General features: G+C 41.9%; 1 protein-coding gene across 20 annotated transcripts in view; it reads right to left on the reverse strand.

The window, feature by feature from the left end:
- Positions 1 to 25,337, reverse strand: part of LARP1B (La ribonucleoprotein 1B) — a 197,953-nt gene that overhangs the window by 22,465 nt on the left and 150,151 nt on the right. For 11 of the 20 annotated variants that reach the window (XR_007909292.2, XR_011378250.1, XR_011378249.1 and 8 more), the window contains 4 exons: positions 24,847 to 24,991; positions 20,113 to 20,222; positions 18,803 to 18,930; positions 16,320 to 17,574 (listed from right to left, as the gene is read on the reverse strand). Coding sequence is in view for 11 of the 20 variants with exons in the window: in XM_070047594.1 (XP_069903695.1) it covers positions 17,329 to 17,574; positions 18,803 to 18,930; positions 20,113 to 20,222; positions 24,847 to 24,991 (629 nt within the window). In the remaining 9 variants the exon portion in view is untranslated. Of the gene's footprint in view, positions 1 to 846; positions 7,820 to 16,319; positions 17,575 to 18,802; positions 18,931 to 20,112; positions 20,223 to 22,338; positions 22,441 to 24,846; positions 24,992 to 25,337 lie in introns of those variants that run through there. The other 9 variants (XR_011378248.1, XR_011378246.1, XR_011378247.1 and 6 more) reach the window with 8 other exon arrangements.

The raw sequence follows: 25,337 nt of genomic DNA on the forward strand, positions 1-25,337 counted from the left end.
GCCCCTCTTCCAGGCCAGCTCTCTGCTGTGGCCCGGGAGTGCAGTGGAGGATGGCTCAAGTGTTTGGGCCCTGCACCCCATGGGAGACCAGGAGAAGCACCTGGCTCCTGCCTTCAGATCAGCGCGGTGCGCCGGCCGCAGCGCTCTAGCTGTGGCGGCCATTGGAGGGTGAACCAACAGCAAAAGGAAGACCTTTCTCTCTGTCTCTCTCTCTCACTATCCACTCTGCCTGTCAAAAAAAAAAAATTCTTACTGATCACCAGATATGTACTTATAACAAAAATAAATGTATAATTTGTTTTTTCTTTCTTTTTTAAATTTTTTGTTTCTTTTTTAATAAGTATATAATTTAAAATTTTTATTTTCCTCTGACCATATATGATTCTAATTGATTTTTTCTTATTGATGAGTTACTATAAGTATTAACACGTAATTCATAAAGACCACAGAAATACATACACATTTAGAAATTATTAAACATAAGTAAAATTTTATTAATTATTAAGATAATATTGGCTACTGTAATAGATAAGCTCCAAAATTTTGACGGCCTACTGTAATTAGAGATGATTTATTGATAATGAAGGGTCTCAACAGGGACGAAGTGGTGCTTCAGGGACCCCGGTTCCTCCCCTCTCAGAGCTGTTGTTTTCACCTTGTGCTCCCATACAGCTGCAGAAGGGAAGAATGAGCAGGGGCATGGCCCATGGCCGGGTCTGGAGGTGCAGCCCCTCAGCTGCTCTGCCTTCTAATGCCTAGAACCGAGGATAGCTGCAAACCCGATACAGCTAGAGGACAGGAATGTAGTCCAGCATTCTAGAAATGGATGGGTCAACAGCTTGATAACCTTGGTCACAAATTTACTAGGAATTCATGCCTTTAGAAGCATCATGATTCAACTTTTAAAAGAAATCTGAAAACATTTTAGTATGCAAAAAAAATCTGATAGGTATTTAAAAAATAATATTTTGTAAGTAGTAGTAAAAAGTTTAAACATTTTATAAGATCAAACGCAGACTCAGTAATTACAAAACATATCTTCCATGATTTGATAAAAACGTATTCTAACTCCCTCACTGAAAAGCACACTGAACAACAGCCACAAGTACAAAAGATTTTACACTTAACAGAAATGTCTGTAAAGAAGAGAATTAAAATTCAGCAAGACTTAGGAGTTTACAATAGCTCAACGACCCATTTTTGCCATTGCATGGCCCATGACAGCTTGACACATCTAGAGCAGTATTTGGGGTGGGCCTTTCTTTTATAAAGGGGAGAAAAGACTATTACAAACTTGAGCACATTATCAGATAAATCAATTTCAAGAAACAGTATTTATGGAAGTTGAAGATCTGGAGATTGATTGCTTTAAAATGGTCTATGTGACAGGTGTTTGGCCTACCGATTAAGATGCCCAAATCCAGGGGCTGGCGCTGTGGCAGAGCAGGTTAAGCCTCTGCCTGTAGTGCTGGCATCCCATATGGGCACCGGTTCGATTCCCGGCTGCTCCACTTCCAATCCAGCTACCTGTTAAACAGTCTGGGAAAGCAGTGGAAGACAAAGCAGTGGAGGATGGCCTGGGTGCTTAGGACCCTGCACTCATGTGGGAGACCTGGAGGAAGCTTCTGACTCCTGGCTTCGGCCTGGCCGAGCCCTGGTCATTGCAGCCATTTGAGGAGTGAATCATCTGATGGAGGACTTCTCTGTCTCTCCCTCTCTCTATGACTCTACCTTTTAAAAAAAAGATGCTCACATCCCATACCGGAGTACCTGCATTCAACTCCCAGGTCTGGCCTCTGATTCTAGCACCATGCTAATGCAGAACCTGCGAAGCAGCAAATGACTGGATCCCTACCATCCACACGGGAGACCTGGATTGAGATCCCTACCAGCTTCAGCCTGGCCCAGTTTGGGCAACTGTGGGCATTCGGGGAGTGAACCCATGGACAGGACTCTCTTTGTCTCCACCTCTCTATGTCTATGAAATTGCCTCAAAAGTATTTATGTACTGCTGGGTGGGCCTCTAGTTTGAGTACCACTGCACTATATCATAATGCCATGACAACCCGAAGGAGTTTCTAAAAGTGTGAGTGAGATGTTGATGCCCTCCTTTGACCATTACACTAGACTATATCCTCTGGTTCATTTAAAAGGACTTCTCTGCATAATACCAACAGCAAAAAACAGCTTTGTTCTGGACCAAAGATTTCCCAAAGATAACAAAAGAAGTTAATGGGATTATCATCCTTGAATCTATTGTGGAAAAGGTTAAAAAACCAAGCAAGTATCAAATGTGTTTGGCAACAACCAGAGTCTAAACTCCTATGCAGCTCCATTCCCTGGATGCTAACCACCGCATTTCCAGATACATTCTGCTGTGTATTCATCAGTCCCCACTTGACTTTGATTCTTACACATTTTACCTCTTCATCACTTGTGATGCTGTTTAAAATACCTTGCACACACTAATCTTCTATAGTTTAAGGACTCAGTCAAAACAACATAGAATACAAGCAGGGTTTAGGGATAGTTATCCCAGATGATAGGATTTCAGGCAATGTCTTCCTCCCTCTCCTCCTTTCTTCCTTCACTCCTTCCTTTGTTGGGAATATAACAGTGACTAAGCTAGACAAGATTCCCGACCTCTTCTTTATAGCTGAGCAGGAGGATGTAAAATATGAAGGTTTAATGAGAAAGTTTTGCTTGGGTAATAACTTCCCTGATATTCTTTTTTATTCTGAAAACAGCCTTATGACTATTTGAGCTATTACTACAGCAGTTTAGCGCAATTTAGGCACTAGTGACTTAAATAACAGAGCTGAAATGGGAAAATACAAAGTTTCAGGAATAGTCATTAAAAATTGGCTCTAAGAAATTGTGCTGAAATACTGTAAGTCGAATATAATGGTATTAATTCAATTCAGTCTATTCATGAACCAAGTCAAAATGTATTGATATGATAAATAAATCTTAAGAAGTCATTTTAAAGTGCTTATTTGTTTTCATGTATGTGAAAGGAGGAGTGAGAAAGAGAGAGATATCTTTTATCCTCTGGTTCACTTCCCAAATGCCCACCACAGCCACAGGGTGGTCGAGGCTGAAGCTATGAGCCAAGACTGTGTCTCCCACATGGGTGTCAGGGACCCAAGCACTTGAGCCATCACCTACCGTCCCCCAGGATGCATCAGCAGGAAGCTGGATCAGAAGCAGAGTAGCTGGGAATCACACTGGGCACTTCCATAGGAGACATAGCCACTTCAAGTGGCAGCTTCACCGACTGTGCCACTATGCCTGCCTCAACTTTAAGAAGTCTTTACAGTAAAATTCCCTTTGCTAGCCAAAGAGTACACAGACTCTGAGAACCTCCATCCAGGTTTTCTAGACGCCTTTATGGCAATTTAAAACAAACAAAGCAAGTGCAGTTTATTAACTGCTGAACAATGAAGGAGGCTGGAGATCATGGTGATTCTGTGGTCTGAGAAGACACCTGTCTCTTCTACAGGCTCTGCCGGAGGCCTGTCTATTCCCGCTTTAATGCCTTCAGTGACAGGCAGGTGCCAATGTTCCTTGCTACTTCCACCTTGCTCATTAGGAGATCTGGTAGAGACAGGTCCCAACACAAGTAGAAGAAACAGCGGACACAAACTTACTTGTAAAAAAAAAAAAAAATGACTTAAAGAACACCAAGGATAGCTTCTCTTGATGGGAGATAACTTGTTATTAAAGTTGTTTTCTAAGATAAAAGTTATTAAAAATTTCCCCCAGGGCAAACTTTCAAAAGTGAACAGAAATAGGGGTTCTGAAATGCAGGACTGAAGTCAAACTTGGAAGGAACAGCAGTGTAGAGGAGTCGCTAAGTGTCCCTGAGCCAAGGGGGCCACGAAAGGCAGGTGTTCACATCCTGCTCAGGAACCAGAGATCCAGGAGAAGGCAGAAGTAACAGATTACAGATTGTAGTGATGCTGGGAAAACAGTGAGCAAAACTGCTAAGTGAATAAGGGAAAAGAACTGAAAGTGAGGCGCTAAGGTATTTAAGACATTTGACTGGAGAGTGCTGCCCGGAAATTGTGATCCTGTCAGTTGCTCAAGTCAGTAGAAAAAACAGCACCTACAAAAGCCTGCTAATTCTCACATGGAGACAAACGAACCAAACAAGGAGAGAAAAGTGTTCCTAACTCACTCTCAGACAACAAAACAATTACCAGGAAACAGACGTTATTACTTAAAATGGTTTAAGTATATTAATTTCTATATATATATATATATATTTTTTACAGGAAGAGTGGACAGTGAGAGAGAGAGAGAGAGAGAGAGAGAGAGAGAAAGGTCTTCATTTGCCGTTGGTTCACCCTCCAATGGCCACCACGTTGGTTCACCCTCCAATGGCAGGAGCCAAGTGCTTCTCCTGGTCTCCCATGGGGTGCAGGGCCCAAGCACTTGGGCCATCCTCCACTGCACTCCCTGGCCACAGCAGAGAGCTGGCTGGAAGAGGGGCAACCGGGACAGAATTCGGTGCCCCAACCTGGACTAGAACCCAGGGTGCCAGCGCCACTAGGTGGAGGATTAGCCTATTGAGCTGCGGCGCTGGCCAGTATATTAATTTCACAAGAGTGTTTAAAGGTATACCCATAGTCTACTGGAAAAAAAGACATTTTAATATCTGGAGACAGCTTGTCTGGTATTTAGTCCTAATAATAGCTAATGTCTACTGCATGCTTACTGTATGCTAGGCACCACGTTAAATGGTTTACATTTATTCTTCACAACACAATGAAGTAAGTGCAGTTTTATAGATAAAGGATTGTAACTTAGTGAGAGGAACCAGGATTCAATTTATATTTCTAACAGACAAGCTAAGTTGTCTCTAGAGCAGCAATTATTAAGTTTATTTGGTATCATAAATCCTGTAAGAATCTGAAAAAACTAGATTTACTCCACAAAAGAACCTGTCCCTCAATGTCCATGCATCAATTCTGTAACTCTGCTTTCAAATAAATAAATCAATCTTTAAAAAACAAATAAAAAAGTCTCACCTTAGAGTATACTTAAGGGCATTCAAACGAAAAGAAGAAAATTTTACTATTAAACATACAGAACTTTGATCATGTTCACATTGTAACAGAAATCTGTATCTCAAAATACCTTCAGAAAGGTGCTTGATTTTTTTAGAATTGGAATACCATTTGGAAAAAATAAGCATAAAACAACAAACAAACAGTACATTCTGGTCTTTAAAATTTCCTAAGTAAGGGTGTGCAGTACATTATTGTTGCTGAACAATACCTCCAACTAACTGGAGGTATTGCTGTAGAACCTCCAAACTAGGTCCACTTGCCCAACGCTCAGAAAGCCAATCACTGACATCGGGGTGGTGGAAGAAAGTAGGTATTTATTGTAAAGTGCAGCGCAAGGAGCTGGGCAGCTATTGCTTAATTCCCAGGCTCTCTGAAGAGTGAGGGGTGAAGGTTTTTAAAGTTTAAAATTGGGGCTGAGAGGTAAATGATCAGCTCGTGTTCAAGTTCCTGTTTGGTCAGTGGAGTTAGTGACCTTCCTTTAATTGGTCAGTGATGCCATGCTGTCTAGGGAACGTAAGGTGGGCAGGTGGGCTCCAGTTGGTCAGGGGGTTCTGTGCAGGTGGCAGTTCCATGCTGCCCAGACCTGGAATTCCCCTACACACACCACCCCAGGACAACACTGGCCTTCAAGGTTCTTATCTGCTGGAGGAGCAATGACTCCTTGACTCCAGGGATCAGAACCTCCTAAGGCCAGCTGGGTCACTCCCTCAAGTCAGTGGATCCCTTTTGATAAAGGGCAAGCAAGGACACGTTGGAGTAAGGGTGACAGACAAGAGGCTGGGTCCTGTTTTGATACTATAACAGTTCCCATTCACTACTGGAAACCACTCTATTAACAAAATCATTGCTTAATTGGCCAAAGGAATGACAGGCCCATTATAAAGAACCCAGAAAATTGGCCAACAAAGTAAAGCCTGTTTAAAATACAAAGAGGTGATTCTCTGTTAATTATCTTAATGGCATACTGATATTTCCTTCAATCCTTTTAAATACTAGAACACCATTATTTGAATAGTCAGTCTAGTATATTCAGTTGGCAATAATAACCCTAAACTATTGCAAAATTCCAAAGTGGATTCTGAATCAAATGTTTGGTTTAGTTTGCATTTTACCTCATCTGACTTGGGGAAACATTTAAACACATGAATGATATTGTCCCCTAAACGTGACCTCCCCCGAAAAGAGGATTTACCTAAATATTAGCACTTAATTATGTATTTAAGTATTCCAACAAACCATTCATTATTGCACAAGATGCCTATCATGCAAAAATGTAATCTTTACCACAAGACTCTAACCCTGGTTTATAATAAGGAACCACTGTAGCTGAGTGTTAGAGTCTGTTCATGTGTTCTGATACTTCACACTCTGAAACAACAACTTGGTTAAGACATAGAGCTTAGGAGGCTGGCGTTGTGCTGCAGCACGTTAAGCTGCTGCCTGCAACAGAAGCATCCCGTATAAGCACCACCGGAGTCCTGGCAGCTCCATTTCCCATCCAGCTGCCTGCTAATGCACCTGGGAAAGCAGCAAATGGTCCATCTTGTGGGTCCCTGACACCCATGTGGGAGACCCAGGTGGAGTTCCAGGTTCTTGGTTTTAGCTTGGCCTAGCCCCAACCATTGCCATGGAAGATTCATTCTCTCTCTCTCTCTCCTCTCCTCTCCCTGTATCTCTTTTAAATAAATAAATCTCTTTTTAAAATTAAAATAAAAAACAAAAGACTACTTGAATTCAAATCCTACCTTGGGCATCCAATTTCTAAGCTGTATGTTAACATTTTGTTCTGGTTGCAGAAGTAACATCGTTTCAAGTTCCTCCTAAAAGGAGTTGATATTGTGGCGCAGTGGATTAAGCCACCTCCCGGGATGCTGGCATCCCATTGAGAACCAGTTCAAGTCCCAGCTGCTCTACTTCCAGTCCAGCTCCCTGGTAATAAGTACTCAGCCCCTGTACCCATGTGGGAGACCCAGATGGAGTTCCAGCTTCTGGCTTTGGCCTGGCCCGCCCCTGCTGCTGTGGAAGTGATCTCTCTCTCTCTTTCTGTCTCCCTCTCTCTCTCTAATTCTGCCATTTAAATAAATACATCTTTATTAATATCAGGCAGGATCCATTGCTAACTTGCTATATGATTTAACTACACAGCTTACAGTCAGACATTTAAGCAGATGTATTTCACAACTCGTTTGTCTTGTTTGTATCTCAAGAGAGTTAATCACAAACCTTTAAGTGAAAGGGCAAAACCCCAATGCAATGGTATTTCTGTGAGGAGGTAGATGAGCTAAGTAAGAGAGTCAGGTCGGGTCCCCACTGAGATGAGGGAAGTGGAGGTCCCTTTAAGAGTGGACAAGATGCTTGCTTCTACCCAGAAGCTGCCTTTACAAAGACAAAACACCAATTTCTCCCCTCTAAGTTTCTCGTTTCATCATGAAGGAGAACAGCAAGGAAGTAGCGACCCCACCCATCTGAGTTTCTAATTTTAGCAGAATAGAAAGGTGAAATTACCTATGATAGCTTTTTTGTTCTATCGTGAGAGCAGGCCAGACAGGATTATGATCCTGGCCCTCTGATGGGCTTTGTCCCTGACCCCTGGCTGTGATTCTGCTCCTCTGAATTGTGCTTAAAAGACCCCCACTTGGACAAGTTTCTCTGGGTCTTCCTCTCTCGGAGCCCGCTCCTGATGCTGCAGCAAGAGGTTTCTGACTTAAACTTGCTCTGCTCACCGTCCTTTCCGCGTAGAGATTCTACAAGAGACAAGAACTGAGGTCGCCTCCTTTGTCGCCGTTTTCTCCTAACATTTTCAGCTTTAACCACAAACAAATCTTACTGCTATTACTGTATTTCTTTACTAATAACCAAATAATTTTGCTCATTTACTCCCAACTGCAGTGATGCCTCGCAAGGCAGCACAAGGTGGTGAGCCAGGTATGACCACCAGCAATTCAAGAATAATTGATAAGGTATCACCACAAGATGGAGGAAGAGTTCTCCAAAACACACACACGATTTCTGTCAAAAGTCTACAGATCTGACTTATTCCATTCTGCCACCTAGTGGAGATATAATTAGGTGCTACTCTATTAGATCAGTCCATGCAAGGATAAAAAAGAAATAATAAGCAGCTTCCTAAAAAGAAACTGGTTGAAGATTGAGCACACAAAGGAGAATGCTAACACCCCTAAGACAATGGGGAAATCAGGAGAGATTGCCAGCATGGAGTCCCAAACTGGCAAAATAAATTTCAAAAAAACATACACTTCAAAACTGAAATGATATGTACATTAAAACATAGTCACTTCCTAATTGCTTGAGGTGTAAAAAATTTGAAAAATGGCTTCAGCCGGCGCCACGGCTCACTAGGCTAATCCTCCGCCTTGCGGCGCCGGCACACCAGGTTCTAGTCCTGGTCGGGGCACCAGATTCTGTCCCGGTTGCCCCTCTTCCAGGCCAGCTCTCTGCTGTGGCCAGGGAGTGCAGTGGAGGATGGCCCAAGTGCTTGGGCCCTGCACCCCATGGGAGACCAGGAGAAGCACCTGGCTCCTGCCATCGGATCAGTGCGGTGCGCTGGCTGCGGTGGCCATTGGAGGGTGAACCAATGGCAAAGGAAGACCTTTCTCTCTGTCTCTCTCTTTCTCACTGTCCACTCTGCCTGTCAAAAAATAAAAAATAAATAAATAAAATTAAATCAAAAAAAAAGAAAGAAAGAAAAATGGCTTCAGTACGAGGGGCCAAGGAAAAAAGTGGGAATTTCTGTGTGATGGAATGAGGAAACAAGCCTTGGAAGCAAAACATTTACATATCAAAAGTATAAAATAAAAAAGTAGATCATTGTAAAAATTAAAAGAAAGAATAAGATGACTGGTAAACGCAGACACCAACTTGGGTTATAAAAAGGATTATAAATTCAAGATGCTCTTAAACCCAGTGGGATAACTTAAGTTCAAACCGTGTTAATAGTTCCGTTAAGGCACTGGCACTGTGGTGCAGTGGGTTAAGCCCCTGGCCTGCAGTGCCAGCATCCCATTTGGGCTCTGGTTCGAGATCTGGCTACTCCATTATGATCCAGCTCCCTGCTGATGCACCTGGGAAAACAACAGGGGATGGCCAAAGTCATTGAGCCCCTGCAACCCACGTAGGAGAGCCAGAAGATGCTCCTGGCTCCTGGCTTTGGATCAACTCAGCTCCACCTATTGCAGCAATTTGGGGAATGAATCAATGGATGGAAGACCTCATTCTCTCTCTCTGTAACTCTATCTTCCAAATAAGTAAAACAAATCTTCAAAAAAAAGTTATGTTAAAAATCTTATTTGTTTTTAAATCTTCACAATACAAGCAAAGGTGTTTTAAAATATACACCATACATATTTCTCATAGTCCCTCCAACCTCACTAATGCACATTACACCTTTTCATATACTAATACATGGGGGTTCTGAAAGCTAAATTGCTCACAGTAACCCATCCATTACTTATTTAAATGTTTGAAGTTTTAAGCATGTTAAAAATCTTAGCAGACTTACATAAATAGGATTTAGCAATACAAGTGTTAATTTTTAAAAAATCTAAAGCATTTACAAATTATCAGACTGTTAGAACAGTCTGCGAAGTTACGTGCACTATACTTTAAAATGTTTACATCAGACCATTGCTTTTCTAAAAATTGCCCTAGAAAAGACTAAAAAAAATTGGAAGAATTAACCTGTTCTAACCTAGTGGGAAAGGATCATAAAAGAAAAGGTAAAATAAGAACAAACTTACATCCTAATAGAAACCCCACACATCCCTCTTCAGTTAGGTTTTACTCTAGGAAATGAGTTGTAACTTTTTTTTTAAGATTATGTATTTATTTGAAAGTCAGAGTTACACAGAGAGAAGGAGAGGCAAAGAGAGAGAGACAGAGAGAGAGAGAGGTGTCTTGTGTCAACTGGTTCACTCCCCAGATAGCCACAACGGCCAGAGCTGCGCCAGTCAAAAGCCAGGAGCCAAAGAGCTTCCCCCTAGGTCTCCCATATGGGTGCAGGGGCCCAAGGACTTGGTCCATCTTCTACTGCTTTCCCAGGCCAGAGCAGAGAGCTGGATCGGAAGCAGAGCAGCCGGGACTCGAACTGGCGTCAACAAAGGATGCCAGCACTTCAGGTAGTGGCTTTACCCGATATACCACAGCATCGGCCCCACAAGTAGTAACTCTTAATAGGCTCACTCATCAAGTGTCAAGATATTGGGGTAAAATACCTTGTTCAGGTAAATTACAGGCCTCAAGTGGACTTTTCTTTTTTTGAGATGTTTTCCCACCTTATGCCTCTGGCTTGGATTATTTTGGAACATGTGTATTAATTGGAGGGGCACACTAGGCACAGTTCCCATTTAATGTGGAATAAGAAGCATAAAATGCGTTTAGGAAGAAGGGGTGGTGGTTTCTTTGATACTATGAAATGCAAGGGCACATTTGGAATGGGCAAACAGCTGATTTTTTTGCACATGCAGAATTTTTTAAAAAGAAAAACTAATACATCATTTTCTCTGAATTTTCTTCACTTCTATCTTCCCTTTTACTAACCCCATCCTAAAGGCCATATCACTTCATTTGCATTATTTGTGAAAATGCCAGGGTTGGTATTTATTTTTGCTAATTTACCTTTTAAAAAATGCTTCAGTTACTTTTTTTTTTTTTCTTATTTGACAGGTAGAGTTAGACAGTGAGAGAGAGAGACAGAGAGAAAGGTCTTCCCCTCTGTTGGTTCACCCCCAAATGGCCAAATGGCCACCACGGCTGGCGCTGCGCCGATCTGAAGCCAGGAGCCAGGTGCTTCTCCTGGTCTCCCATGCAGGTGCAGGTGCCCAATCACCTGGGCCATCCTCCACTGCCCTCTCGGGCCACAGCAGAGAGCTGGCCTGGAAGAGGAGCAGCCGAGACTAGAACCCTGTGCCCATATGGGATGCCAGCGCTGCAGGCAGAGAAAAGAGAAAGAGAAAGAGAAAGAGAAAGAGAAAGAGAAAGAGAAAGAGAGAGAGAGAGAGAGAAGAAGAAGAAGAAGAAGAAGAAGAAGGAGGAGGAGGAGGAGGAGGAGGAGGAGGAAGGGAGGGAGGGAGGAAGAAAGGAAGGAAGCAGAAACCTTATTGTGAGGAGTCAGACTGGTTAATAGGCAGTCAGGCTGGCAGGCTGGTTCAGGGCTTCTCCCAGAAGTTATCTTTAGCAATGTCAAAATTGCCTGGCCCACTCCCTGGGAGCTTCCTTTTTTTTTTTTTTTTGACAGGCAGGGTGGACAGTGAGAGAGAGAGAGAGAGAGAGAAAGGTCTTCCTTTGCCTTTGGTTCACCCTCCAATGGCCGCCATGCTGCAGCAGGTGCACCGCGCCAATCCGAAGACAGGAGCCAGGTGCTTCTCCTGGTCTCCCATGGGGTGCAGGGCCCAAGCACTTGGGCCATCCTCCACTGCACTCCCTGGCCACAGCAGAGAGCTGGCCTGGAAGAGGGGCAACCGGGACAGAATCCGGTGCCCCGACCAGGACTAGAACCCGGTGTGCCAGTGTCACAAGGTGGAGGATTAGCTTAGTGAGCCGCGGCGCCGGCCTGGGAGCTTCCAATCTTATCATGAGACAGCAAGGGAGTGGCAACTCCATCCTTTTGAGTTCCCAGTTTACTGTAAAACAAGCTGCATATCCCCTCTTCTGATAGCTCTTTTGTTTTATCTTGAGCAAGCCAGATAGAGTGAACAAGACTACAAATCAGGTCTTTTGAGGGGTTTTGTCCCCACCTTGTTACTGATTGTCAAGGTTTTTCCTTACTCAAAATTGGGCTTCAAAACCCCACTACCACCAGACTCCTGGGGCTTTGCCTCTCTTGGAGCTCCCCTCCCGCCCACTCTGCCAGGAGGCTTTTGACTTAAATGAATCTTTTTCTCTCTGCCTTGTCCACTTGGAAATTCTTTTTCCATGTGAGACAAAGAACCAAGGTAATCTCTTCACTGCTGCTGCTTCACCTGTAACATCATTTCTGAGTAGACCACTGAGAGATGAACACATACCTATAACAGCCCAGGACCAGTTTTGGTTTATTTTATTATTATTATTATTTTTTATTTTTTGACAGGCAGAGTGGACAGTGAGAGAGAGAGACAGAAAGAAATGTCTTCCTTTTGCCATTGGTTCACCCTCCAATGGCCGCCACGGCAGGCGCGCTGCGGCCAGCGCACTGTGCTGATCCGAAGGCAGGAGCCAGGTACTTATCCTGGTCTCCCATGGGGTGCAGGGCCCAAGCACCTGGGCCATCCTCCACTGCACTCCCTGGCCACAGCAGAGAGCTGGCCTGGAAGAGGGGCAACCGGGACAGAATCCGGCGCCCGACCGGGACTAGAACCCGGTGTGCCGGCGCCGCAAGGCTGAGGATTAGCCTAGTGAGCCGCGGCGCCGGCCTAGTTTTGGTTTCTAAAGGGAATATTTTAAGCAAAAGGTTCCATTATTATTATTTTTATTATTATTATTTATTTGCTTGAAAAACAGAGGCAGAGAGAGAGAGAGGTCTTTTATCTGCTGGTTCACTCCCCAGGTGGTTGCAACAGCCAGAGCTGTGCTGATCTGAAGCCAGGAGCCAGGAGAGTCTTCCAGGTCTCCCATGTGGGTGCAGGGGCCCATGGACTTGGGCCATCTTCTACTGCTTTCCTAGGCCATAGCAGAGAGCTGGATTGGAAGTGGGGCAGCTGGGACTCAAACTGGCACCCATATGGGATGCTGGCACCACAGGCGGCGGCTTTACCTGCCACGCCACAGCGCCAGCCCCAAAATGATTCCTTTCTAAAAGTGGTGTGTGTGTGTGTGTATATATATATATATATATATAAATATATTATCCACATTCTTTTCGTTTATTCTCAAGAATCAGGGGTCCAGGTAAAAATGAGGGTTATCAGCTAGCTGATGTTATCATTGAGGTTCATCAGTGAATTTGTACATTTCTAGTTCTCTTTGGTAAAGGGAAAAAATGATGATTTTGCAAGACCTAGGTTTTTGGTTTGGTTTTGTGCCTCCTTTTTTGGCAGCCTTCATCTTCTCATCTCCCAAAGCCCTCAATCCTGTAGGGTTTTCATGATGGACAAAGGACCTGTGGTCACTTAAAACTGGGATTGATTTTTTGGGGGAGAGATTACCATGTTCAAAGTGTGATGTTCCACCACTTCATCAATGACTGATTTTAAATGTATGCAGTCCTCTCAATTTTTGGATCAAACAGATGCCTACAGTGGAGGCTTGGCAGGGGCTGCCTATCCCCACTGGTTGGTAAAAGTGACTGTACAGATGGACATTTCTCTTCAGTAGAAATGGGCCACAGCAGTAACTGGAAAGGCTCCTTGTACATTGTATTGTCAGTGTTCCGGTTCTGCATATCTTACAGTTCATATATAACCCAGGCACATTAGCAGGGAGCTGGGTTGGAAGTGGAGCAGCTGGGCATCCCACATAGGCACCAGTTTCAGTCCCCACTGCTCTACTTCCAATCCAGTTCCCGATAATGGCCTGGGAAAAGCAGAGGAAGATGGCCAAGTGCTTAGGTCCCTGCCACCCATGTGAGACCTGGAGGAGGCTCCTGGCTCCTGACTTTGGGTTGGCCCAGCTCTGCCTGTTACAGCCACCTGGGGAGTAAAACAGATGGAAGATCTCGATCTAGTCCTCTCTCTCTAACTCTGACTTTCAAATAAAAACAAATTTTTTAAAAAACTAAAAGAAAAGTTAACATTCTTAGTAAGAAAAAAATAGCCTCTATCATTGACAAGGAAAAGATACTCAGTCCAAAAGGAAAACATAAAGACTATGATCAAGCAAGCTACAGAAAATATAGCAAATAATAAAAATCACTAATTAATAATGTGGTTAAAATCACACTAAAGTGAGATTAGAACAATATCTTTTACTTCTAGCAAACAGAGAGATTTATAATAACTGATGTTAAGAAATATTTATAACAGGGCACTGTAGTGCAACAGCTAATACACTGGGAAACCTGCATCCCATATTGGAGTGCCTGGGTTTCAGTTCCAGATGGAAGTCTGTCCTTCTCTCAAATGGATCTTTAAAATATTTTAATAATTGATGTTAGTAAGGACGTAGGGAAGCAGATGCTACTGGTGAAAGTATACACTGCAACCTTCCTAGAGGGCCTTACCTGGGGATCTGTTTTTATTTAGAATTTTAACTTCTAGGAATTTACTCTAGGCAATGACTCCAAGGTTATATACAAAGATTTACAGGTAGGATCTCATTAATTAACTTTTTTTTTGTAACCGGCAAAACTTGGTCATAGCTAAAATTCAACAAAAGGTAATTAGCTAAATAAACTGGTGCATTCACATGCTGGAATACTACATAACCAGTCATGATGTAGAAATAATAATATCAGAAAATGGTCAACTCTATTAAATGAAAACAGCAGGTTACAATGCTATATGTATGGCATGATACCAATTTGGGATTTTCTTCTTCTTAAAAAAGATTTTTATTTTCTTCTTGGTGCTTTCATAAATATCTCAATGTATATGTATTCCTTTATAATAAAAATAATGTAAAATTGCTAATTAAAATATGGTACAGGGGCCAGCGCCGTGGCTCACTTGGCTAATCCTCCGCCTGTGGGGCCGGCATCCCATATAGGCGCTGGGTTCTAGTCCCGGTTGCTCCTCTTCCAGTCCAGCTCTCTGCTGTGGCCTGGGAGGGCAGTGGAGGATGGCCCAAGTCCTTGGGCCCTGCACCCGCATGGGAGACCAGGAGAAGCACCTGGCTCCTGGCTTCAGATCAGCGCAGGGCGCCGGCCGTGGCAACCATTTGGGGAATGAACCAACGGAAGGAAGACCTTTCTGTCTCTCTCTCTCTCTCACTGTCTAGCTCTGTCAAATAATAATTAAAAAATGTTTTTTAAAATATGGTACAAACTTCTTGATTATTGTATTTTCATAAAAAAGATAATTTTCCAAATTCACACTTGCACATTTAGTTGAGTAAAAATAATCTTAAGTTAAATATGGTTTCAGCTATATGTGTTCAGTACAAAAAGGCAATTGAGAAAAAATTTTAGATCATTTCAAGAAATCACTTAGAGCTAATAAGCATGGGTTGGACATTCCTCACTGAAAAGCCAGAATTACATACTCCTTTTATAAAATACTAAATGCGGGTCTGATGTGGTGGCATAGTGTAGGTTAAGCTGCCACCTGGGACGCCAGCATCCCATGTGGGCACTGGGTCATGTCCCGGCTGCTCCACTTCAGATCCAGCTCCCTGCCCAAGGCCTGGGAAAGCAACAGAAGACCCAACATGGGGGACCTGGATAAAGCTTCTGGCTTCTGGCTTTGGCTTGGCTCAGCCCTGGCCATTGAGGTCATTGGGAGAATGAATCAGCAGATGGAAGATAATCTGTATCTCTCCCTCTCTCTCTAATTCTGCCTTCCAAATAAATAAATCTTTTTTTAAAAATACTAAATACTTGATTTTTATAATCCATTTTTTTTAAAGATTTATTTATTTATTTTAAAGGCAGAGTCACAGAGAGAGAGAGAGAGAGTGGTCTTCCATCTGCTGGTTCACTCTCCAGATGGCTGCAATGGCCAGAGCTGTGCCAAACCAAAGCCAGGAGCCAGGAGCTTCTTCCCGGTCTCCCATATGGGTGCAGGGGCCCAAGGACTTGGTCCATCTTCTACTGCTTTCCCAGGCCATAGCAGAGAGCTGGATCAGAAGAGGAGCAGCCGGGACTCAAACCAGCATCCACATGGAATGCTGGCACTGCAAGTGGCAGCATTACCTGCTACGCCACAGTGCTGGCCCCTCCATTGTTTGTTTTGTAACCTCTTATTTCTAAGTAAAGTTTATTTTCTGAATATTCAAATTTTCCTAAAATTAAAGTGCCAAAATGACTTCCCAAAATAGTAACTATTATTAAACTGAAGGCTATCATCTATGCATGGGAGATAACTTAATGAAAATCTTTTTGTGATGAGTAGCCCACCTATCCAAATAAGAGAATATGTATTTCAATATTATGAATTATAAGACACCTATCTACTCAAAAAAATAATGTATTGAAATTAGCTACTTCTGCCAATCTGAGAAAATTTTGTCAGTCATGCTGTACTCATTAAAAACAGATATAGTTAAGTTTATAACTGAAACTTCATTCGCAAAATATAAGGTCTTCTATCAGAAGAATTTGCACTTTAGTTTTTCAACTATATTTTTAATAAAAATAATAATCATTTTAAATAATTCAGAATAGGTGCTTGTGCTTTATTTTTAAAATCTCACAAAAACCGAAACTATCATTTACATAAGTTACAATAGCAATAATAATTAGAAACCAATTTGTTGTAACTCTTCAAATACTTTTGAGCATAAAACCAAATTAAAAGAAATAAGGAAAAACTAAGTACTCTTTTTAAATTGAAAGTAATCTGACTGCTTCTGACACCCTTACTTGCAGATGTAAAAACAGCAGATGAATTCAAAACAAGAGATTTAATTAATTCAATATTCCAACCAATCCCAATGCAGTTTTCAACTATAGGTTCAAGTTCATACAGAATTGCAAAAGTAAATCTCTACTAATAATGTAACTAGCTTATGTCAGTTCAGAGAACTCAACACCAACAACTGTGGAAATCATGAGGTATGACTAGAAAAACCGAATCCCTGCATCAGCAGTGCCATACATACATAACCACCACTTTGCTATGTATTTCTACCTTTGTAAAGGAAAGAAGGACATCCTTTAAACTTTACATCTAACAGAAAAAGTAAATGTATCATTTCATTTCTTTCTCAATTTACAAAATATATACGTAATCTTCCTTTGTTTTTGGTAAGTTCAAATATGAATTGATAGTGGGGCAACCGGATTCCTTAAGAAAGCTCTACAGAAGAGATGAATACAACATACTATATCTTCTTTAAGAAGTATGAGCTGAAACCTTAGGCATTCCTTGTGTTGTTTTAAATACCTTTAAACAGAATGCTGTTCCTGTAAACACTAGCTTCGAAAAAAAAATACTGGGATCAAAATATACTACTAGAGGATCTCAGTAAAAGGATCTCACCAAAACTATCCTCGTTTGTGAAATCAGGAAAAATACTTTCAGGATTTACCTTGCTTGAAAAATGCCACTACTTCTCTTTCTTTTTCTTTTTTCTGATTATCACAATTAAACATCAGGAGAGTTTTCCCAAATAAATACTGATGTGAATGTTGATTTCAAGAACAAACAACTTTCATAAGAGTCTATTTCTCAGGCATTTCACCATTGGTGGAGATGGAGGCAGCACTGTTCTGGTGAGAACTGTCACTGGACTCCTGCGCAGCATTCCTTCTGGGAGAGTTTATTGGGACCTGAAGCTCAGTGGCAGACGTGTGCTTAGCTGCATTCGGTGGCTGTGCAGAGGAATCAGATGGAAGTCTATGATGATTATTTTTCTCACCAGAAGTAGATGAATGCCTTTTGCTTCCGAATTCCTCACTAATAGGGGGCTGCAAATTATGAAAGACAACATAGTTGACATCTTTGCTCCCTTCAAAATTTAAGGCTTAGCCTTTTCCAACAAAGAGGGAAATTATGTTGGTGCTTCAGTACATTTTATGAGTATAAAAAGAAATTAACAGCAACCTTAAGGCATTAAATTTTCTCCCTAGCTAAATCAGCCTCGTAGCATTTGCTCATTCTTTCAACATGTCTATGAAGCTTCGCTCATGTTTTAGGGTCTGAGCTACATAATAGGGCCTATCCTCCTCTTTCAACCTTCCCTTGTATTTAAAAGAGGATTTCTGAATTCTGAAATTATGTTCAGATAGGGCAAGAACTATGATTACAGAGCAGGGATGCTTTTGTGACAGGAACGGGAAGTCACTTTATAAAATTCTTGGGACCACTGCTGTGGTGTGGGAGGTGAAGCCTTCACCTGCAGCGCTGGCATCTCATAATGGGCACTGGTTTGTTCTGACTGCTCCACTCTGATCCAGCTCCCTGCTAATGTTCTGAGAAAGTAGAGGAAGATGGCCCAAGAGCTTGACCCCTGCACCGGCGTGGGAGACCGGCAAGAAGCTCCTGGCTCCTGGCTTCAGATCGGCCTAGCTCTGGCCATTGTGGCCATCTGGGGAGTGAGCTAGTGTCTGGAAGACCTTTCTCTCTCTGTCTGTCTCTCTCTCTGTCTGTAACTCAGCCTCTGAAATAAATAAGTCAATCTTAAAACAATACTCATAAAAAATGAAAAAGAATTCTTAATTCCAGAGACTCATGCACTTGTATTAATTTCTTACCTACCCATAAACACAGAACATTCTTGACCGAATTTTTTTATGAAAGAACCCTAAATCCATATCAGCATGTTACAGAAATTATATATGGATTAAAGTTCATTAAAAAGTGAAAAGTCTTCACAAAGTTAGTAAGAAAATAGGAGCACATCTTGAAAAAAGTTACTAAATCTGTAAAATGTTTAACTATAGAGGCATGTAAAAATTCAAGTAAACTGACAATTGTACTGTGGCTGGATAAGATGTTAATTAATTGGAAAATCTGACTGGTATATGGGAATTCTCTGAACTATTTTTGTACTTGTTTGAAAATCTGATTTCAAAACTAAAAAGCTAAACTTCCAATTAAAAAAATAAAATTGTAAAAAAGCTAAGAAAGTCAGTGATAAGAGTTAGAAATACATTAGTAGAAAAAAAAAAAGAAGAGGAAGGGACTGAAACTTACTTCGACACGGAAGTCTTCTAACCTCTTAAAACTACAGAGGTATTCCTGAAGCTTTGGATCAACAGAATGTGTCTTAGATTGAGAATATTTCAGATAAGCCCAAAACTTTTCTAGTCCATACAGCTGACCTAATAATAAGAACACATACTTTAAATAATATGGAATTTTAAAAAATTATTCATATTAAACATGATTCTATTACCAATAAACCATGTATCTTCCAATAAATACTTAATCTAGATCTTGAGAATAAAAAACACATAAGGGGGTAGTATCTTCAAAAAGTTATGGGCAATGTATATTATAAAAAATTATGCATGGATTTCAAAATTTTTTCTACCAAAATAAATTTATCTTTTAACTCCATTGTCTATGAACTTTTTGAAGTACCTTCATATAAAGAACAACAGCAGTTAACATGTTTTGAACACTGGTTCTGTAAGAAGTATTATTTAAGTACTTTATTATATATCAAACTGAACTATATGCAACTATATAAGAGGTCATCTCATTTACATTAAAGATGAGAAAACTGAGGCTAGCAAGTTTAAGTAACTTACCCCAGGGCACAAAACTACAAAGTAGTGGAAACGGGATTCAGACATAGGGAACCAGCCCAAAGACTGCACTTTTTTTTTTTTTTTTTTTTTTTTTTAGAGTCAGAGTGGACAGTGAGAGAGAGAGACAGAGAGAAAGGTCTTCCTTTTCCATTGGTTCACCCTCCAATGGCCACTGCAGCTGGCGCACCACGCTGATCCAAAGCCAGGAGCCAGGTGCTTCTCCTGGTCTCCCATGGGGTGCAGGGCGCAAGCACTTGGGCCATCCTCCACTGCACTCCCTGGCCACAGCAGAGAGCAGGACTGGAAGAGGGGCAACCGGGACAGAATCCGGCGCCCTGATCAGGACTAGAACCCGGGGTGCCGGCGCCGCAGGCGGAAGATTAGCCTAGTGCGCCGCGGCCAAAGATTGCACTCTTAACCACCATGCTGCCCTGCCTTTCCAAGCATACCTTCTGATGTATCACAAAATTTTTATGTTATGTAACATGCTTGTCAAGATGATAGTGACAAAATATATCTGGAGATAATAATAAAGGAGATAATTGGGAGTGGTTATTTTCTAACACCTCACAGGGAAGGCCTACTTACTGTACAGAGCCCCGTCCTACATCAAGACCCTAACAATGGCCTAAAGGTCCTAAATGCTTTACCTTGAAGAAATAAGTATAAACTCCTTCCTTATTTTTACTGACAGACTCAGTTTACAGTTTCCAAATAGAATAAGTTTTTTATCTACTAATTTATTTTTACCAGATTCGTAGTCTTTTTTGGTTTCTTCTTGGAAATCCTTAAAAATTTCTTGTCTGAATTTTTTTTCCAGTCCGTAACTATAAAACCTGAACAGACATTCTAACCCGTACCTAGGAAAAGGAAATAAAAGGTTTATAACAAAACTTGCTATAATAATGCAAAATATCTCATAGTTAGAAGTACTGATACAAGCAGACATGACACAAATAATCTTAAACAAAAAGTAAGTTTTTGGTATGCAGATTTTTTTCATAAAGGTGATAATTGGTAATCCATAGCTGGTTTTGCTATTTTTGTTGACTCAGCCACAGCACATGATAAAGGCATATTGGCAACCTGCAGAACGAGAGGCAGCCTTAGGACAGTTAAGAGAGGGCTTCTTTAAACAGACAGAATATCTCTCCCTGAAGAATGGTTCAAAAGACTTAGTGACAAACTGGGAATGGTTTAGATTTTTCCCAAACCAAGGTTTATAATGGTGTGTCTGTGCATGGCATTAAATATTCTTAAACATAATATTCATTCTAAAGAGATAAAAACCACACTCTTGGGGCCTTCAACGCTGGTGTCCCATATGGGCACCAGTTCAAGTCCCAGCTGCTCCACTTGTGATCCAGCTCCCTGCTAATGGCATAGGAAAAGCAATGGAGGATGGCCCAAGTGTTTGGGCTCCTGCTACCCACGTGAAAGACTTGGATGAAGCTTTTCACTTCAGCTTGGTCTAGTCCTGGCCATTGTGGCCAACTGGGGAGTGAACCAATGGATGGAAGATCTCTCTCTCTCTCTCTCTCTCTCTCTCTCTGTAACTCTTTCAAAATAAATAAATAAATCTTTAAAAAAATACTAAGACCGCAACTCTTGTGTCTTGGACACTAGATGTTGTTGACTCATTCAACTATAATAGTATAAAACTAATTAAGTGGCTCCTAAGAGAACTTCCTATTCTTTTTATAAAATATAACTAACAGTAGATGTATTGCTAAGAAAGTTACTATCACCAAATAAATCAGGAAAAAAAATCAAGTTTTGGATTGTGGATCAGCAAACCTACAACCTTGAACTACTGGTGATGATCAGAATCCATGACAGTAAACAAGGCCATTAACACAGCGGTACAGGGACCATGTCTAGATGTCACAATTAAAAGATTCCTCAGTCCGAATCCTTAAACCATTCTGGGTGATGCAGTGGAACAGAGTCTTCATTACTGGTAACATTAACATTACTGGTAACATTACTGGCTGTCATCCACAAGAAGCAGGGCATCTGAATGTGTGTCTTTTTTTTTTTTAATATTTATTTATTTATTTGAAAGTCAGAGTTATACAGAAAGGGAAGCAGAGGCAGAGAGAGAGTCTTCCATCTGCGGGTTCACTCCCCAATTGGCCGCAATAGCCGGAGCTGCACCGATCCGAAGCCGGGAGCCGGGAGCTTCTTCCAGGTCTCCCACGAGGGTACAGGGGCCCAAGCACTTGGTCCATCTTCTACTACTTTCCCAGGACATAGCAGAGAGCTGGATCGGAAGTGGAGCAGCCGGGACTCCAACCGGCACCCATATGGGATGCTGGCACTGCAGGCGGCAGCTTTACCTGCTACGCCACAGCGCCAGCCCCAGCCCCAGTGTGTGTCTTTTACAACCAGTTTACTTACAAATGGGAGAGTTTCTCTTGGCAAGTCACCAAGAGAAATGTAGGACAGTCAACTGCAAACCCACACACTGGGTTGTGAATGAGAACACTGAGATGAAGACTGGCCAGTTCTGACTTTTGTGCTAACTCTGGTGAATTGGAAGTAGCCACCAAAGGCATAGTAAGAAAGACTATAAATGTGAAAGGTAGGATAAGGAAGAGCACAAAGTAGTGCTGAGATTGATTAAAATATCAGAACGAAAAGAAGAGAGGGAAACAGGGGCACATGCTATCCATCTTTCATTTCTAATTTATATAGAAGATTCTAGATGATAATTAAGTGGACTTTGTTTTGACAGACTTCAGTACAAATACAAATTGGCTTTCATGGGAAAAATTTATTTGCAGCCCCATGCATTGCTTTCAAGGATCACAATATCTGATTAATAATATCTTCTTGTATGAGATTTATAAGAGGAATACATTTTCAGAACTTGAAGAAGGAGAAACTTAGGTAAACGCCATTGAGTGGTAATTGATCTTTTTTCCTTCTTTCCATCTTGTCTCCCTCTCACTGTGAACAAACAACCTGCCTGCGTCTACTTTGTCTTCCTTCCCACTCTTCTTGTCTGGTCTCACTCAGCCCAAGTGGTACTTTCAAAGCGTGCCCTCAACATTTCTGAAGGAAGTAAGGTGTAAGCTGGACAAAAAGAACAGGAGTTAGCAAAACACAGGGAAGAAAAAGAGAAGCAGAAGGAAGAATATGCATAAATGTCCACAGGCCAGAGAACTTGGATCATTCAGGGAACACACAATTTCATACCACTTTTGCCTAGGACTGGTGGGGAAAGGTTGGGTAGTAAGTGAGGTGAGACACTTCATGAGAGGCTTTGCTTTTTCTTGCCCAAGGAATGTTTTTTTAAGATTTATTTATTTGAAAGAGTGACAGACAGAGAGGGAGATATGGAGAGATCTTTCATCTGCTGGCTTACTCTCCAAATGGCCAAAATGGCTGGGGCCAGGAGACTGAAACTTCATCCCAGGACTAGAACCCGGTGTGCTGGCGCCGCAGGCAGAGGATTAGCCTACTGAGCCACGGTGCCGGCCATCCTTGTGTCACTCTCTAAGATAGTCTCTAATGATTCCATCTCCTACTGTTTATGACCTTGTGTAGCTGCTTCCTACACTGCAACAGGACTGGTCTATATGAGCAATACAATATGGCAGAAGTGATGATGATATGTTACTTCCAAGTATTGATTATTCAAAACACTGAGGCTGACATCTTGGAGGCTGTTCCTTCTTTCTTAGGGCACTTGCCTTCGGGGAATCCATGCTATAAAATACCCAGCAGGGAGGCCGAAGTGGCCAGGAGCTAAAGTTTCCTGCCAATGGCTACATAAATGCCTTGGACAGCCCTGTCAAACATTTAAAATATAAATGTGTGGCCAGCATCGCAGCTCACTAGGCTAATCCTTTGCCTGCGGCACCAGCACACCAGGTTCTAGTCCCAGTTGGGGCACGGGATTCTGTCCCGGTCGTTCCTCTTCCAGCCAGCTCTCTGCTGTGGCCCGGGAGTGCAGTGGAGGATGGCCCAGGTTCTTAGGCCCTGCACCCGCATGGGAGACCAGGAGATGCACCTGGCTCCTGGCTTCAGATCAGCTTGGTGCACCGGCCGCAGCGCACTGGCCGCGGCGGCCATCGGGGAGTGAACCAACGGAAGGAAGACCTTTCTCTCTGTCTTTCTCACTGTCCACTCTGCCTGTCAAAAAAAAAAATATATATATATATATGTATATATATAAAAATGTGTACACACACACACATTTTAGAATTCAACTAGATTTTACTTGATACAATACAATATGGCCAATGGGGCTGGCACTGTGGCGCAGCAGGTTAAAGCCCTGGCCTGAAGCGCCGGCATCCCATATGGTTGCTGGTTCAAGTCCCAGCTGCTCCTCTTCCAATCCAGCTCTCTGCTATGGCCTGGGATAGCAGCAGAAGATGGTGCTAGTCCTTGAGCCACTGCATCCATATGGGAGACCTGGAAGAAGCTCCTGGCTCCTAGCTTTGGATCGGCGCAGCTCCAGCCATTGTGGCCAACTGGGGTGTGAACCAGTGGATGGAAGACCTCTCTCTCTGTCTCTACCTCTAATTCTGTCTTTCAAATAAATAAAATAAATCTTTAAAAAATACAGTAAGATCGCATATGAACTGATATAGAAATATTTTATAAAGATTTATTTATTTAAAAGGCAGTGTGGCAGACAGAGAGACAGTCAGAGACAGAGACAGACAGGGCAATCTTTCAACTGTTGGTTCAATCCCCAAAAGCCCACAAAAGCCAGAGCTGGGCCAGGCCAAAACCGGAAGACAAGAACTTCATCTGAATCTCCCACATGGATGGCAGGAGCCCAAGTACTTTAGCCATCATCTGTTCCCTCCCAGGCTCATCAGCAGGAAGGTGGTTCAGGAGCAGAGGTGGGACTCCATCCCAGGCACTGCTATATGGAATGCTGGTGTTCCAAGCAGAGGTTTAACCCGTTGCGCCTGCCCCTCCTGCCAAATATCTGGACTACAACCTCAAAGCAATTTTGAATAAAAAACACCTAGCTAAGTGGTTGCTGGAATCTTGATACCTAGAAGGTTGAACTAGTAGTGCAGTGGCACTATAGTGTGGTAGTTCGTGAAGCTGTGGCCTGTGACACCAGCATCCCAAATGGGTACCTGTTCCTGTCCCAGCTGCTCCACTTCTGATGCAGCTCCCTGCTGGTGTGCCTGAGAAAGCAGTGGAGACTGGCCCAAGTGCTTGGGCCCCTGCCACCCACATGGGACACCCAGATGAAGCTCTTAGTGGCTGGAAGATTTCTCTTTCTCTCTCTCTCTCTGGAATTCTGATTTTCAAATAAATCAATAATTTTTTTAAAGAAGGTATGAACGAATAAATGTTAGTTGTTTTAACACGAGTCTTGGTGGTAATTTGGTATGCAGCAATGCAGAACGAGTATAGCCCTTGTGCCAGTTGTGTTGTACTACTTTTACAGTCCAAAGCAGGCTATTTCAGTATTCCTGCCAAGTGCAGAAGCGTAATAAAATATTTCACCTGTAATTTTCTTTTGCATCTTCCCAAGCAAGTTGTCTAAATTCCTCGTACATTTTTTTATTGAAGTGATCTCTGAGGAAAAAGGACCAGAAACGAAAGAGGGTATTCATTTCTTGGGACTGACCAATTCCCAAGCATTTTCTCTCTGGAAAAAATTAAAATAATAAAATACCTCTTTACTAAATAAAATTTTTAAAGTCAAAACAGACATTTTACATAACTTACAATGAAGGGAACTAAAATACATTAATCTTCAAAATATATTTGGGTTTCTTCTAAACAAAAGGTAAATATTTCCTGATGTACAGTTCAAATCATAAATATTTGTCAATGATAGTAAGAATATACCAGATTTTAATTTCTAATTTGTCTAAACCTATGAAATACATGAATAAAGAATATGAATAAACACATTTACTTGAGGTGATTATTTTTAAGAAAAATAAAATATCTTAACCTGATATTAAATGATACTTGAGTTTTTTAGAATA

Source organism: Oryctolagus cuniculus, chromosome 8 (genome assembly GCF_964237555.1).
Source record: "Oryctolagus cuniculus chromosome 8, mOryCun1.1, whole genome shotgun sequence".
NCBI classification, from domain to species: Eukaryota; Metazoa; Chordata; class Mammalia; order Lagomorpha; family Leporidae; genus Oryctolagus; species Oryctolagus cuniculus.